Source organism: Tachypleus tridentatus, chromosome 1 (assembly GCF_004210375.1).
Source record: "Tachypleus tridentatus isolate NWPU-2018 chromosome 1, ASM421037v1, whole genome shotgun sequence".
In the NCBI taxonomy this organism is placed as follows: domain Eukaryota; kingdom Metazoa; phylum Arthropoda; class Merostomata; order Xiphosura; family Limulidae; genus Tachypleus; species Tachypleus tridentatus.
The window spans coordinates 70,803,786-70,821,750 of record NC_134825.1 but is presented as its reverse complement, the minus strand read 5'-3'; the positions used below and the strand labels follow the sequence as shown (position 1 = coordinate 70,821,750).

Here is a 17,965-nt window from a genome sequence, read left to right as displayed (position 1 = left end):
TCCCTTTTTAATCCTGGGGGACTTTAATGGACATCATCCCCTCCCCTCTGGGAAGGTGCTGGTATTGATAGGAGGGGTCGCTCTGTTGAGCATTTGCTCTCTAATCACAATGTTTCTCTTTTCAATACTGGTTCTTGTACTTATATTTATGCATCTAGTCAGTCCTTTACTGCTATTACTCTTAATTTGCTCCCCTTCATTATTTTTCATTTTTCACTGAGGGTTGACAATCCACGAGGCAGTGATCATTTTCCTATAATTTTGAGAGAGATTGGCTGTGGTCAGTGCCACCTGACCCATCTGCCCTGGTGGAAGCTGGATCTGGCAAACTGGCCCTCTTTCGCTGTTCTCACAGAATTTGATCCTGCCATCATCTGTAAGCCATCAATAGACATCTGTATGGCAGCAGTAGCTGACTGTATTATATAAGCAGCTGCTCAATGTATTCCTAAAACCATGACATGTTTTCTACTATATCCTCATCCGTGATGGAATCCTGCCTGCCACATGGCACGGTAGGCTTTAAAGCGGGCCTGGGATACATTCTATAGATACCCTACACTCTCGAACTGCTTCGCTTTCCAGCGAGTCCATGCACATACTCAGTGGGTAAAATGTGAAAGCCAGAAGGAATCTTGGATTAAGTTCACAACCGGTATATCTTCTACCACCAATTCCAAAGTCATATGGGACAAGATTCGAAAGGTCAGTGGGCAATATAATTCTGTTCCCTTCTCGATCTTGCTCTCTGATGGCCAGGAAGTAGTTGATACCCAGAGTATTGCCGATTGAAAGTTTTTGCTGGGTATCTAGCACTTCTGCTTGTTCCTTCACCTTCTTAGCCATCAAGAGTTGGGCAGAGCTATCACCTTTCCTTTCTGGTTGATTATTTCTATGATTATAATTGCCTCTTTACATTGGTGGAACTCAAGCTGGCTCTTCATTGGTCTGGTAGTACATTGGGTGAACCTGATGATGTACACTATGACATGCTGCATCATCTATCTTCTGCTTCTCTTGCTGTTCTTCTGGTTGTTTGTAATTGGATGTGGCAGAAGAATGTTTTTCCAGATGCCTGGTGCCTGTCTATTGTCCTTCCTTTCTCCAAGCCTGGGAAAGATCCCAAGATTCCTACAGACTACCATCCAGTTGCTTTGACGAGCTGTCTCTGTAAGACCTGAGAGAGGATGGTTAATGCTTGTCTTGTTTGGTTCCTCAAATCAAACAACCTCCTCTCGCCCACCCAGTGTGGGTTCTGACAACAACGCTCTACCATGCACCATCTGATTCGGCTTGAAACGTCAATCAGAGAAGCCTTTCTGAAATGACAACATCTTTTGTTGAAATATATAATTCAGAAGGCTTTTGATACAACATGGAGGTATGACACTTTGTGAGACCTCCATATATATGGGTTATGTGGCCATTTGCTCACTTTTATTAAAAATTTTTTAATGGACAGGAGATTCCAAGTTCGTGTGGATTTGACACTTTCCCGTTCTTTTCTACAGGAACTTGGAGTCCCTCAGGGCTATGTTTTGAGTGTCACATTTTTCAGTATAAAAATTAATGCCATCATTGAACAACTCCCTCTCACTGTTGCGAGCTAGACTCCGTGTCAATGACTTTCACATCTCATGTCAGTCATCAAACATGAGGTATATTGAGTGGCAGCTACAGACTGCCCTCAATTGTTTACTGAAGAGGACCACAGCAAACAGCTTTAACTTCTCTCTCTCTAACACTGTTTGCATGCTCTTTTGTTACGAACTCCATATATGATCCTGAACTCCATATAGGAGAAGTTGTGCTGCCTGTGGTCCTTGAGTTCTTGGGGCTTATCTTTGACCGTAAGCTGACCTTTATACTACACATCAAGCAACTATGGGTCAAATGTGCAAGAGCACTGAACATTCTCCATGTCCTCTCTTCCACCACTTGGGGAGTAGATTGATGTTCTGTGCTAAAGATATATTGTGCTCTTATTTGATCGAAACTCGACTATGGATCACTGGTCTATGGCTCTGCCACACCCTTAGCCTTAAAGATGCTGGACCTTATTCATCATCAAGGACTTTGGCTCTGCACTGGAGCTTTCAGCATTTCCCCAGTTCAGAGCTTATACATACAGTCTCATGAACTTTCTTTGCACCTCTGTCGTTTGCAGATGTCTTTACTATATGCTTCAAAACTTCTTTCCTTATAAAAGCATCCTGCCTGGGGTGGTGTTTATCTTCCTCGGTGGGCCATATGTTTTCAGAACAGACGATTTGCCATTGCTCCTTTTGGCCTTCGTATCCATGCACAGTTGGATGAATCAGGTCTGTCCTTGGATAACACTGCTGTATCCACTGGGTCAGCCCCATCCCACCATGGCTTCTTACAGTCCCCAGCTGTGACCTATCTTTAAGTCATCTGAGAAAAGCAGACATTTCCGATTGGAAATACTGTCTGTATAAATCGTTTGTTTGGCCTCGGTGCTACGTTTCTTCCTAAGCCTAAATTGTATATCTCATTTGTTTGGCTACAGTGCTACATTTCTTCGTAAGCCTAAACAACTGATACTACGTTTATTCCCATACCTTAACAACTGATTTACTTATGGTATGTTATTTGCTGAGCATCTTTCAAACCATCCTTCCATTCCTATTTATACAGATGGTTCGAAATCAGGTGACTTTGGGCTCTACCATGGTTTGTTGTGGTTTGATGGTTGCATGCAGGAATCCCCTCTACAGTTTCTGTGTTCACTGCTGGACTGTATGTCATTTCTCTTGCCCTGGATCACATAGAAGCTAAGCAGTACTCAAACTGCACTATTTATACTGACTCGCTTAGTTTGGGTTGACATAGCCTAGCTGCTTTGTGCCATAAAACACTAAATGAACCAACCGACCAATTTCCCTGTCTTAGCTGTGTTTTAGTGGACTAGTATTCTTAATATACAGTTATATTTCAATTAATATACATTATATATGTATACAGATTGTTAATATTTAAAAACAAATTATTAAACTTATTTTTATTAAAATATAGAAAAAATATAAAGAAGTAAAGCAAACAATTATCTTTTCTAGCTGTGACCTTTGAACTCAGTTGCTGCTGGGCATAGGTTGTTAAGCCTTTTAAAATTTCACACATAAAGGATACCAAACAGTGTTTTTTTATAGGTTATATATATATATATCAGTTGAATAACCCCCAAAAAAACTGTACTTATACCATAGAATTACACTATAATTTATTAACCTTAGTAACTAAGATCTATTTAGATTTTTAAAAAATATGAAACTTCAACCAGATTAAAGACACAACCTATCTTCTTTAAATCTTGATTCAAAAGAAAGCAGTAGCCTTTTCACAGAATAAAGTGGCTGAGAAAACCACAAGGGGACATTCTAAATTGTTCATTGGTTATTCACATGTCATATATTGAAGTAACTATATATAAGGGATCATTCCCAAAAATGAAAAGAGATGAACAGGGTCACTGTCTTTAATTCAGTACAGAAGCCATATCTCAGTAAAATAAAAATACATGATGTTCTTGTTTTATATTATAGCTTGATGATATTAGTAATTTGAGTTTCTACTTTGTATTTTAACACCACAAACATCTAATTTGTAACAGTGCTTTATTTAACCTACCACCTGACTCACTAAAATCTATATTTGGATGTGTTCTTTTAATATTTATTTTTAAAATAAGTTTATTCATATATAATATTAGTTTGAATTATAATCTACAATTTGATTCCACATTTATTGACATAAGCTCATAAAACAGTTATGATTCAAATCAACAAACACAATAACGTGGCCTTTGACACATGACTTGTTGCAAAAGGGTTAAGTTGCATTGTGGTTGAATGCTATCTCTACTGAAATCTGACAAGGTTTTTAGTTGGGCACTTTGGACATGAAACAAGAATAAAAAGTTATATAACTTACTGTTATATTGTTTTTGAACTAAATGTGACCTAATGACATCCAAAGTTGCACTTGAAACAATGCCTTTCAAGAAAACAAAATGAGAGAAAATGAGAAAATATTGTGTTAATAACCTTGACACGTCTTTGTCCAGGGAAAGAAAACATTACTGCAAGAATAGAAATAAGGTTGTAAACAGTAATGCTGAAAATTCTTAGTCATTAATTCAGCCAAAGAAAAGGCTGAAACCTTGTCTAGATGGAAGAAAAATATTCTAAAGGTAGCAGCAGAAATCAGGAAATGACAAGAGATAGCACCATAAAAATGTATAAGAAAGATAGTTACCTAGAGCTTAATCACTCTTAAGATTTAGTACCAAAAAAAACCTATGAGAAGTGTAAAATATTTATGAATAAAAAAGGAAATTATAGCAGCAGAAATCAGGAAGTGACAAGAGATAGCACCATAAAAATGTATTAGAAAGATAGTTACCTAGAGCTTAATCACTCTTAAGATTTAGTACCAAAAAAACCTATGAGAAATGTAAAATATTTCTGAATAAAAAAAGGAAATTATGAACTAGGAATGGGAGTATTAAAAAGTAAGGAAACAAAGTATAAATGTGCATGATAATGTCTACAGTACTTGATGGTTTTTGATACAGTGCAACCTTAAAGAGGGTGTGGCTATCATTCCTCCCATTTCTAGTTCATTTTTTTCTCTGAACTTTGATTACAGACTTGAATTGGGTTTTATCAGTAACTAACTCTTTCTAAATAAAAATTAGCAGTTTTTATTCTATTCTTTTGGCCCACTTCTTACCAGTTAGATAGCTATAGTGTCTCCCATAATCAAAGTAATGACCATTGAAGCTTCTTGTGTCGCTTCTTATATCAAACACCGTGCTCATGAAACATGCAGGGTATCAGGGTCATCTAATTTGATAACATACATGGATCTATACTTGCTAACTGAAACAAAGTAATTTACAATAGAGTAATTTAGCTATATACACTCTTCATTTAGTTTGAACAATTACAAAGTTAGCAAAAGTGCATAAAGTAAGAATGGATGGAATGATAGCCATACCCACTTTGGGGTTGCACCAGTTAGATATTTGTGATACCCTCTTTTTAAATTTAAAGAAATGTAATAACAAACTTTTGATATGGCTGTGGTTATGTTCATATACATTATTAAAATTTACTGTATGATAATATGTGTTTATTATAGCAACATGGTTATCAAGGAATGGTCACCAAGTTCAAGACCACACTTGCCCAGAAAATGGTGAGTGATTCTCTAATTAAGATGAAAATCACCATTTTATACTAATTATGTTAATGCTTTCCATGTGGAATCAGTTAGTGTGACTGACCTTATTACCACAAAATAACCATCAGGGTTTTCTCTATAATAACATTTAATGTCTTTTGTATATATTCACAAAATTTAACAAGGTCTCATTAAATATTATAAGTCTTTTGTATACAAAACAAAAAACATGTTTTGATCAGTGCTGACATCTCCACATGTAAAATGATTTCCATGTTAAGATTAAAAATACTTTTCTTTACATGGAAGTTTTCAAGTGTTATTTGAGTAATCTCTAAAACCTCCATTGGTTCTAGTTTCAGTAAATTGTTCAATATAGCAACAGTTTTGATGATAGGTACTTTTATATCATATATAATTAAATTTTAACAGTTTTTTTAACATTTATTTTATTTTGTACCATTTATTAACCCCATTTTACTTTTACAGGTCCTTTATCTCCTAGCCTCACAACACCACTACCTCCATTAGAACTATCTTCACAAGAACAACAAGAACTGGGATATATGCCTGATAGAGATGATTTTGAAAGGGTGTGTAATCGTACTTTTATACATAAGCATATATTTATGCATGTATGGATGAACTCTTTCAACACAGGTTCAGTCAAAGGAAAGTGCTGGATAGGTATTTAGGTTAATTTATAATTTCGTTCTCCTTTGGGGAACGAAAAATAACCAGGGGTGGTTAGAAACTATTGTTTCTCTTCACCCCACATGAGGTAAGAATAAATTAGTCACCTGATCACGAAGATAATTAACTGAATTGGAGTGGCATGTTGGTTGTTAATCAAGAGCGATGGTCACTAATGACCTTAAGTTAACAGTTTTATGTATCTAATTGAGGAGCGTCGGGAAACAGCTGAGAAGTAGGCCGACGAGCCGGAGGAGAACGAAGGGAAAAGGTTCAGCACAACATTTACAAGCTTCTGAAGAATTACGTGGTGTAAATATTGTCGAAGTGAAGGGAGCAGAGAGATGCAAACACAGTATGCCGACATAATTAAGACACATGACTTGGATTGACTGGATTTTAAACACTTAAAATTTAGGCACTAAAGTGACGGACCTCTTTTCAGGGCTGGGATCTATAGATCCTATGAAACTGAACTTTTGCTGTGGGGGGGGAAACGGGAGTACCCCAAGAAAACCCACTTTCACTGGTGGGGTGCCAAATAAAGGCCCTGACCATGCCCAGAAGAAGAGCTGTAAGGAAAGAAAAATACAAGGATTAATTACAAGAGACATACAGTAGCACTAACAATAACAAAGAGATGTGCAAATGATAAACATAGATTGCAACTAGGGTGCATTTAAAACGAAGAATGTTCTAAAGGACATGACAGATCATCTGTGATGCATAGATCTGATTTCAGCTTGGGCGTAGGAGGATTGATGATGAAATTCTTCTTTCTAGGTGGAAAGTGTATAATCCGGGTTTCTTCCTGTACTAACTTGCTGGATGCTCTCGTGAGTCACATGTTTCCAGGAAACTGGGTTTCTTTATGATTCATGGCTATGCTTGTTTGAGAAACAGCGTCTGCTGTTTGGATATTATCGGTCGAAGCAGAGAGTTCACGAATTTTAGTCTCTTCAGTGGTTGTTTGGGTGCTCTGAGATGTTTCGTTACCAAAATCTGTTTGGGTACACTTGTTGGATGATTGATTTATAACTTGCGGAGGGTAGATGGGCGAAGTAGATACTACGTTAGGTTGCAAGACAGGTTCAGGTTGTTTAGGTGTCCTTGGTTTGGTTGGGTGGCATCAGGGGCGTTCGGCACAAAAATGATAGTAGCAGCCATTCCATAGAATGGTATTGGCAATATGTTTACTGGGTGTTACAATTTTCATGATGTTGGTAGCTTGCTGGGAGGATTTCAAGTATATATTCACGGTGTATATCACGGACTTGGTTTGGTTTTCAACTTCTAGAGTGGAAAAACACATGGAGGAAATTTTAAGCCTTTGATTGGTCATAAAACCATGAGAGAGAGAGAGAGAATCAGGCACACATGAGGAAATATTTTCAAAATTAGAAGAAGTAGGTGGGGCCAGCTGCTTTGTTTGATTTGCTAAATACAGTTATATCTCAGCAAAGAGATATTCATATTGGTAATTTGAGTTCCTGATTTATGCAAAACTATATAATTTATCCTTTGATATCATAAACATCTAATTTGACCAGTGCTGCATTCAACATACCATGTGAAACACAAAAACCAATGTTTAAATTTTTATATTCACTTTCAAGTTAAGAAATGGAATAATGTATAATAGTAAAATTTGAATTGCAATCTACAATTTGATACCAAACGTGTTGAAATTGAATGCAAATTACCAATATGGCCTTTGACCCATGTGACCTGTAGTGTTAGGGTTATTCAGTAATGGTGAAAAACTGACTTGAATAAAAATAGTTGCATTTTCTGGAGTAATATTAATAATTTGTGTATTTTTGTATGATTTTTTAAACAACAAATACAACTCTCTCTAGTTGGCACTACAGGCTATAAACTTATAAACAGGTGATTTGTTCCTCAAAAGTTGATGCTTTTTATTTATTAAAACATATCTTGTTAATTAAGCTTGATTACTTCAACAACTATGTTCCAAATGAAAGATCAAGATATTTACTTATTTCTTACATCTTATTGGAAATGTATTTGTAACAAAGAAAAACTAGTTTCTTTTAAGATCAATTTAAAATCTTTTATTATTGACTCTCTGTTAGTAATGAAATAAATAGCTATAATGAATGTGCAAGGTAGAGCTGTTTAACAATAAAAACTTTTGATTTCATGAGTTTATGCCCCATATTTTGATAAGTTGTAAGATAAGTACTTGCTATTTTTTCCCTCACCACACTCCCTAAAATTATTTTAAAGATATGAAAATGAACATAGGGTAATATACTTAAGGATCAAGGCAACATTAAATATTTGTTTTATTTTCCACATTTTTGTTTGTGGTGGAAAGAATTTCTTTTCCTCAAATAATTTTTTTTTTTTTTACAGGAATATGACAATGATGCAGAGGCGGTAACCTGTAATCTCAGCATTCACAATGATGATGAAGACATTGATATAGGTAAACACTTGACTCAGATATCTCGTGTGAATCTTGAAACTAATTCTAGTATCACTTTTCAGCAACCATTTGTATCATACTTTTATTATTGTGAGACTTGGCTTGTGTGTTTTCACATAGTAATTTCCATACAACTTTATGCTGAGAATAATGAGAGATAAAAAAATTTAAGAACTAAATACATTAAACACAAAACAAGGCCATAGTTGTAGTTCTTTTAGAATTTCAATTTGTAAAGTGATTTTTTTTCCAAAAATCACAAAGGATACTACATTTTAATTATATGACAGGATTTCTGAGTAAATTGTGTTTAACTTTTATATCCATAACTTTTTCTACAAATATATTACAGTTGTGTTGTTTTTTTCATAGGTCTCTCACTATGGATTTGGTTGAGTTCCTTATCCTAAATTAACCTTCATAGTTTCTATACTACAAGTAAATAATAAATCTTTATGTGTTATCTGTTATTTTCTTTACATTAACTCTATAAAAGGCTGGTCAATTTGATCAACCTTGTAACAAGTAAAAATGCTTTGAAGTAAATCTAAATTACCCTTTTTTCCTTTTAGAATGACTTCAGATTATAATGTGAAACAATATTTGTTTATCCTAAATAACTTTAAACTTGTAAAACATCTGTTTATACATAAATTTTTGTTGTTTTGCTGCATTTTGAACTAAGCTAAACTAATTCCTAGAACAGAAGTCGTAAACCTCTTTGGGAACCTTTAACTCATGTTATCTTATCATATTAAACAAAGGTTGCAAGTTGTTCACTAGTGTACCACATGAAAAATGTTATTTTTCTTTTTTATTTTACTTTATCAAATTTTAAAAGTTTCTAATTTTTGTTATTTCTGTTACCTCTTGTTTTTTGCTGTCGATTGTCAATTAAACTTAATCCTACTTTTTTATACAAACAGTACTACTGCAATAAATAATTTTTATTTAATCAAATAATACACCAAAGAACACAGAATAATAACATGAAAAAAGCAAACAATGTCCCATAACTATTACAATTTTTCTAGCTTTCTAATAATCCGACAAGCTGTGCTTATCGACGTGTTTACCATGGAAATAAAGTTTTGACTGAAAGTGAAATATTTCATTCTCTGTAAAAACAACTTAATATGACACATCATTTTATTGATTAAAGCCATGGCTTTTATTAATGGTAAATAATATAGTATTCAACAGAGAGAACTATTGGCAGTTTGTGAAAGAGAGGAATTGAGAAGTGGGCATGACAAAACAGGTCTGATTTTCTATCTTGTAGTTTATAATGCAATAATATTGAGTCTATAAAAATTATGTTGTGCCTGAGTTTTGACAGTATTAAAATAAGTAATTTAGATTAAATTACTTTTCAGAGGGATAAATAAAGTGAAAAAGAGAGAAGGCTTAGAGAGCAAATTTTACAATTCTCAGAGTATGGGAAATTGGGGATTGTTTTTTGATATTGTCTTGTATAATTAAAACTTTTATGTTAAAAATCAGATTATTAGCTGTGTTTATATGCCAAATTTGTATATTATGAGAAGAAAGTAGTGACATTTGCACAAAATGGTTCTCGTTCTGGAAGAGTTAATAAACCTTTCACCAAGTTTTTATATTATTGGAGGGTAATTTTTCTATAGATAAATAAAAACCAGTATGAATAGAAGCAACTTCCATATGATTGCTAGTGTAACTCACCCACTGATACTAATTTTGAAATCGCAAAGTGCTGGCTGGGGGGGAATAGAAAATAATCTATTTTTATAATGTGAAGGGATGTATGTTTTTATCTGCCATAATATACCTTAATGCTGAATATATCTGGTAAGAGACCTTTGTCAAAGTCAGCTGCTACACTTAACGAAATGTTCTGACCAAGCTCTAAAACTAGATACAAAAATGTTACATTATTGTGCCAAAAAAGTTGGGGTAGGAATGTATTTCCTTTTTTCCCTTTAAAATAATGGGAAAGTGTTTTCAATTTACATTTCTTTATTCACTACGTACTTAAAGAATGTATCTCTTTCAGAAGGATACCTGTAAGTATATCTAAGTAGTAATATAGTTTTATAAAATGGTAGTACGTGGTTGCTACCTCTATTCTAAATCAGCAGAACGTATAATACAATACTTGCATTGTATTTTATATGTATGTAAGTGTGCAACATTAACCACCAATTTGTCAAAGTTTAATATGAGTGTTTTTCAATTCAAAAGTAAAACTGTAATTTCAGTTTGTAAAAAGTATCTCCAAATTTTAGTTGAAGTGTTCATAAATAATTGTTCATATGTTATATTACTTTTAAAATGATACATGAAAGTAAGTTTTCATTCAGGATATGTCTGATACGATTTAAATATATCTGTTCTTTCATTTCTGTCTGGAAGCATAATAGGAATTTTAAGTTAATTTTGTGTATAACTAGAGTCAGGTGATTAGTGGTATTTGCTGATTAATTGTGATCATTGATTGATTATTTTCACATGGCACTAATTTTTCTATTTTCAGCTTGTTCTCGGTTTTTTAAAAGCATCCATTGTTTAATATGATGAACATCATCAAGTACAACAACTTAGGTGGGTGCTGCTAACTGGCTTTATTTTTTTTCTAATGAATAATTTAAGAAGAAAAAAAAATTAAAATGTTGCCAGTGGGCATTGCAAGACAGTTGCCTTTCCTCTGGTTAGTTGTTCAAAATAATGAAAGAAAAAAACAATACAAATAGGAAGAAAGTTGCTGGTGGTTGCTAACAACTAGTTGCTCTCCCTCTAGCCAGCAGCTCAAAATTAATGATAGTGCCAGATAGGCTTTATAGCTTTATCATAGCAAAGACAGAGCAAAGAACCATAGCAATGGAAACTGAAGACCTTTGAATGGTAAATCCCCCTTCCCAACTCACCAAAGCCAAACAAGCTTGAAATAAAAAAAACAAAACAAAAACAGTTGTAAAGCCTCAAACCAAGCAGAGCATGAACAGCTCATTGCCTGACTTTGTGGTAAAAACAATAAACAAACATAATAGCAATGTATCAATTACATTAATGTTGGAACAGCTAAATTATACGTTAAGTTAGTTGATTATTATCTTTATGGTTGATTTAATAATAATTTTAATTGATTGTTGAAATAATTGCAAACAGCAGCAATGAAAACTAATTTTGATAACCAATGTAACCCTAATTTCAGAGAATCAATTGATTTACTTGCAACTAAGCTTATAATTGCTTCTCATGGATATTTGATTATTCAGTTAAATTGTTCAACTGTAATGTGTGATAAGCAGCAAAAAATTTGGGTAAAACAAATTTATGCTGTTTTAAAAAAAGAAAAAAAAGGCAGTAAAGTATTTAATGGTAAGGTAAGAAAACTTGTGATATTAGATGGCCTTTGCAGAGATTATAATGATTTATAAAGTGGAAATGAAAGCATTATAAGGCATAATTGTATTTATATTTAAAAATAGTAAAAAAAATTATAAAGAATGCCAAATATTTTTAAGCAAATAACTGTGTGTGAACAAATGATTAGAGAAAACAACTTACTAATAATCACATTAAAATAAATTTACATTTTACAGCACAGAAAGAAAGTGCAGAAACACTAGTGCTTGCTGAAAAATCAATAAATCAAACAAATTTAAATCTTACTTTGCTAAAGAAAGCCAGTCAAAATTGTTTTTCCCTTTTCAGCTAAAATTAGTTAATCCTTTGCATGAAGGTATGGGTCATAGTGCTTGTCATCGTGCTTTGTAAATTTATATTCATAATTTTATTAAACTACTGGTTAATGAATGCATGTCCATAAATTTGAAATTAAACTTTAGTTTTTTTTATTCAAATTTTTATAATATACGTTATATAGTTTTGTAGTTCAAAAGTATTACAGTTATGACAGAAAGTGTTCGTACCCCTGGGTCCCGAGTAGTTTTTTGCTCATAACTTAAAAAATATCACGATTAGGCTAATAGACGTATAATGTATTATAAATATTATACTAACGCATACCCACATAAATTTTTATGTAAATTGAATGACAAATAAACTGTTTATAAACAAATAACTAAACATAGGAGGGGAAGAAAGTGTTCGTGCGTCTACTTTAATGGTCAGTTTTGTAGCCTTTCAGGTGAATTACTTGGCGCAGTCTCGTTCGTTTTACAGTACACGACTGGTGTTTTCTTCCATTCTTCTTTACAGAAGGCGTCCAACTCTTGCAAGTTTTTTGGATGACGCTGATGAACCCTGGTCTTCAACTCATGCCAACGTTTTCAATTGGGTTGAGATCAGGTGACTGCGATGGCCACTCCAGAAAGCTTATATGGTTCCTCTGCAACTAGGTTTGCACATATTTCGATGTGTGCTTAGGGTCATTGTCATGCTGGAAGATCCAATGACGCCCAAGCCACAAGTTCCAAGCATCATTCTTGATATAGGTGCCTAATATATCAACGTACTCTTTTTTTCATGATTCCGTTGACGGGGTGAAGGCTGTCTACATCAGAAGAACTCAAGGAACCCCATAGCATGATTGAGCCACCTTTTGTTTAACTGTAGGGACAGTGTTCTTTGGAAGATTTCGTTCTCCCTTCTTACTGAAATATTGCAAACATCGTGTGGCCGAAAAGCTCGATTTTAGTCTCGTCTGACCAAAGAATACTCTTCCAATAGGTAAAGGGTTTATCTACATGCTTTCTTTCATACCTCAAACATGCTTCTAAATGAACAGGCTTTAAATATGGAGTTCTACGAGGATGACATGCTTTGAACCCAGAAGAAAGTAACATGTTCTTAACTGTAGAGGTGCTTACTTCAACTCCAGTTTCCCTTACCAGATTCAGTATTTCATTACTTGTTAAATGAGGGTTTCTAATAACTTCTCTGAGAATCTTTCTCTTGGTTCTCTCTGGAATTTTGGTGGGGCATCTGGAACGAGGGAGGTTAGCAGTTGATCCTGTAAGCTTAAACTTGGCAATTGTGCTTTGAACAGTAGATTTGGGCACATTAAGTTATGTAGCAATACTGGAAAGAGACACACGAGACTTGTATTTTACAATAATTTGGTTTTTTTAAATCACTGGACAGTTGTTTCATGTTCACCACGGTGACACAGCAGATGATGGAGACGGCATTAAATTGCCAGAAGTAAATTTTTGCTGGTTAAATTCCAATAATTATGAACTCAGCGTTTAGTTCTGGAATGGTATAATGTAGTTTATTTGCTAAACTAAACAAAATGTTTATGGGAGTATTAGTTTTCACATGTTCTGAACTGTACGAACACTTTCTGCTCCTTCTATTTTTTGTTATTTGTTTATAAACAGTTTATTTGTTGTTTAATTTACATAAAATTTATGTAGATGTGTGTTTGTATAATATTTATAATATATTATACGTCTATTAGCCTAATCGTGATACTTTTTAAGTTATGAACAAAAAACTACTCAAGACGAAGGGGTATGAACACACTGTCGTAACTGTAAAACTAAAATTACTAAATACCAATTTTTTGTGTTGCATGTTACATAATTTTCTGCTTTTGTTCAAAGTGTATTGTGAGCATCATAAAATATTAAGTCTACAGTTTCTAACAATTTAAAAGCTCAAATTACTAATATTGGCAAACTAGAATATAAGATAAGAATCTCCCACCTTATTTTCATATATAATATTATATTTGATGAAAACCACCTATGTGACTCTATTCACCTCTTCCTCATTTGAAACTACTTGTTTAGGTGTGTGTTTATAACATATCAAAAACACTCATTCTGAACTATGTAATCCTGTCAGACTTCATAAAATATTTATGTGGATAGAGCTGTTATGACCATTGAAGTGTTTGAAGAGTGGTGACCAAGATGATATGCTAATCAGAAATTAGATTTTTTTTTTCTTTCACAAATATAGCTTAGAAACCCTTTGTTGGTGGTATAATAATTTGTAATTTAATTTGTTATTTCAAAATGCACATATTAAACCTAGAAAAACCTGTTTTGGACATTCTCCCCAAGTGAAATTTGACAAGGCTTAGTAAATACAGTGCAAAAATACAAAAAGCTTATTAACATCGTAAGTACTAGAGGTGATTGTTTTTTATATAATTTATATTTACTGTTCTAGGTCCTAAGAGTAACTGGGTATCAAGAATTTATTTGTAAACAGCAATAATATATAAACATATAATATGTGCTAACCACTTTGTCACTGTATTGTACAAAATACTGGAACACTAGTACTAAGACTAAGAAAGGCAAAACATTTGTATTTTGCAAATGCCAGTTTTATGTTGTTCAGTATGTTAGCATGAGCTGCACATGCACCTCCTTATTTACAACTTGTTGGCAGGATTATTACTTAAACAATAAAGCAAAAAAATTAATAAAAATAAATAGAAGTATAATTTTACAACAATTAAACTATTTGAAAAAAATATTTGTAGTTTTCTATTTCAATTTTTAGTCATTTCAGAAAGAAAAAAAAAAAAGAGTAGTTTAGATTTATTTCCTAATTCTGTATTATCATAAGGACAGTCAAATTTACCAACTGCCATATAAAGTACAAAAAATAATGTAATTTTTTTTCTAAACAAATGTTTAATATTTATTTAGGAGGTGACAGAAACTGTGCAACTAAAATTTGATAACTTATAGATGAAGAAAAGAATTTGTAATATTAAAATGACCTTTAAAAGTTGAATATTCATAATTCTGATAGAAAAAATTCACAGGCAAATGTTTAATTACAATATATTAATACGTAATTTAAAAACATGATTTTTTTTTTGTATAAGATTCTTGTAATGTTTACTGATGCTCTGTGAAATTCTGCAATGTTATACACGTATCAAAAAGTGAACATAGTCATCACTGTGGCTAGTTATGTAATCAGTTACTGTGGGGTCACTCTTTTACTCTTGTGAGTAGTGTACAAGCAGAATTAATGCATACCATTGAACCCATTTGTACCAAGAGAAGTAGTACAAGCTAACTTAATTATTTAGACAGTTTAGTAGTTGGACATGCAAGCTTTGTTTTATTGATCATTATCATAAGTTAATTACTTATCTCATTCTTTTTATTAACATTTTCACTAAGAACATCTTTTTCTGGTCATGTAATAAGTGAGTTACATTCAAAATATAAATAAAGTACTTTCCTGTTATGAATAAACTTGACATAAAACATAGCTAGTGATCCAATTTTAATATTTGGTACGTTCTGAGTACCTAATTTCACAAGACAGTATTTAAAATAAATTCTGAATTTCCTTGGCATGAGAATTGTGACATATTTTCTCTTGCTATCTCTTTCTCTAATTTATTTATCATCTCTCTGAGAAGTATGAAATTTAATGGAAATTACTCATGATGATGTTTTCATTACTCAGGCATGGCATTATTTTTATAGCTTTCAATCTTTAAATTACAGAGCCATAAAAACAAAAAAGATCATCTTGCCATGAACACCTGTAACATTTTCTCTTTCAGGAATTGCTGATAGTTCTCTCTGATGTTAAATACTACATTATTTAGAATTACTAGAAAGCCAAGTTTTGATCTGTCAAGTGATGTATTATATTGCTTTCTGTATAGACAACTGCATGTTTCCTTTCCAGTTTAAACTATTCCCATGGGAAACACACTTATGAGCTTAGCTGAATTTTTAATGTTTCATGTCACATAGTTAGGAAACCAGAAAAATTGTAATAATTATGAGACTTTACTTTTTGTCTGTTTTTACATTGTGTTCTTTGGTGCATTATTTAATTAAATAAAAATTATTTAGTGCAATATTACTACTAGTTTAAAATAGTAGGGTTAAGTCTAATCAACAGGAAAAAAAAAAGACATAGGTAACTATTGTATTTCTTTTTTTTCATGCATGTTTTTTTACATTTTAGTTACTTTTATAATAATAAATAAATAAGAACTTTTTTAGATTAGGTAAAATATAGTTAAATAATAATTTTCATTTGCTATGCTAACAAGCAACTTGCAAATAGACAGTGTAATATGAACTGCACTTTCATCACATGAGACCAGACTCACCTTTCAATAGTGTTTTGCTGTAATGCACAGACTTTATAACTGATAACATTAGAAGTGTTCTTGCTGACATACCATGGTTGGTCTGTAACAGACAAACTTTTGTGTGCCATTTGTATTTAAAAAAGTAGGGTTAAGTGTCATCAACAATCAGCAGTAATAAATATATATAGATAATTACTTGATTTCATGTTTTTTCATATGTATTTTTCATTTATTATTATAAAAATAACTAAAATGTAAAAATTAAGAACTTTTAGATTAGGTAAAATAATTTTTCATTGTTTATGCTAAGAGGTAAACTGTAAATTATATAATTTGATAGGTAATGTTAGGTACATATTTTCTAAATGATTTAAAAATCTTATGGTAAAGATATTAGTTAGAAAGAGTTCAAAGTGCAGTAAAACGGTAACATTTAGATGCAGACAGGTGGATACTGTTGAGGGTTTAAAGCTACTTAGGATAAACAAATGTAATTTCATGTTACAATTTGAAGTCATTCTAGAAAAGAAGGGCGGTTTAGTTTTATTTTGATTTCTTTTCATTGTTATGAGGTTGGTCAAATTTAAGGTTGAGAAAATAATAAAATAAAAAGTTTTACTGAAAGAAAAACCATCTAAAATTTATTTACTAGGGTGTAGAGATTTAGAGATGAAGAACAGTATTTTTAATCTTAACATGAAATTCACTATGCACTCAGAGCAGTCAACACTTTGGTTCCATATATTTATAGAGAACTTTTAGGGAACAATATTGTATCAAAAATTGTATTTTTTTTCTGCAAATGACTTAATAATTACTGAAAACATGCAATATATTGTGAAGGTATATAAAACATATCAGAAGTTATGATATAGAAACTATAATGATTTATTCTGTTTTTATGTTCTTAGTCAGTTTGACTAATCTTGTTGAGAGTTAATTTGCTATTTTATGTGAAACCAGTCAATGTAATCAACATTCGTAAGTAATCCATTATATTGATAAATGTGAGTTTATTAATTTTTTCTTTTATTCAAGATATGAAAGTAGAAACTTGTAATTTTCACTGCCTAATCTTGTTTTGTTTTTTTTATGTTTTCCCATTTACAGCATTAAAGTTAGCTCACATTGATATTTATTCAAGAAAATTAAAAGAACGTTTTCGGAGAAAAAAGATAGCCAGAGAATATGGCCTAGTCAGTCAGTTTTTCAATAGTTCAAGCTCTAATAAGCAAAAATCTATGAATACTAAAAAATCAGCACGAGAAGACAAGTAAGTAAGAGATTGTTGAAACTTAATGCACTTATTGCATATTTTAAATTGAGCTTAACAACTTGTTTTTCATACCCATCACATTGATATTTGTCTTTTTTAATGTGAAAACAACTTGTGCAGACATAATTCATTAGTAACTTATGATAATTGATAATGTTATAAAACTATTGCTTGAGCACATTTTTGCTAATGGTTATATATTTAAAATGTAATTCTGTGGTGATAATAGGGTTTAAGTCTTCAAATACTGCATTAAATCTCTTCCTTTTTACATTTGATACAAGATTTTCTGAACTTCAATTTGATG

The 17,965-nt window shown here is 32.3% G+C and overlaps 1 protein-coding gene across 2 annotated transcripts in view; it reads left to right on the top strand.

Moving 5' to 3' along the window:
* Positions 1-17,965, top strand: part of LOC143251799 (transcriptional adapter 2-beta-like) — a 55,275-nt gene that overhangs the window by 15,222 nt on the left and 22,088 nt on the right. For both annotated transcript variants that reach the window (XM_076503044.1, XM_076503051.1), the window contains 4 exons: positions 5,164-5,220; positions 5,695-5,798; positions 8,278-8,350; positions 17,493-17,655. In XM_076503044.1, coding sequence (XP_076359159.1) covers positions 5,164-5,220; positions 5,695-5,798; positions 8,278-8,350; positions 17,493-17,655 — 397 coding nt within the window. The remainder of the gene's footprint in view (positions 1-5,163; positions 5,221-5,694; positions 5,799-8,277; positions 8,351-17,492; positions 17,656-17,965) is intronic.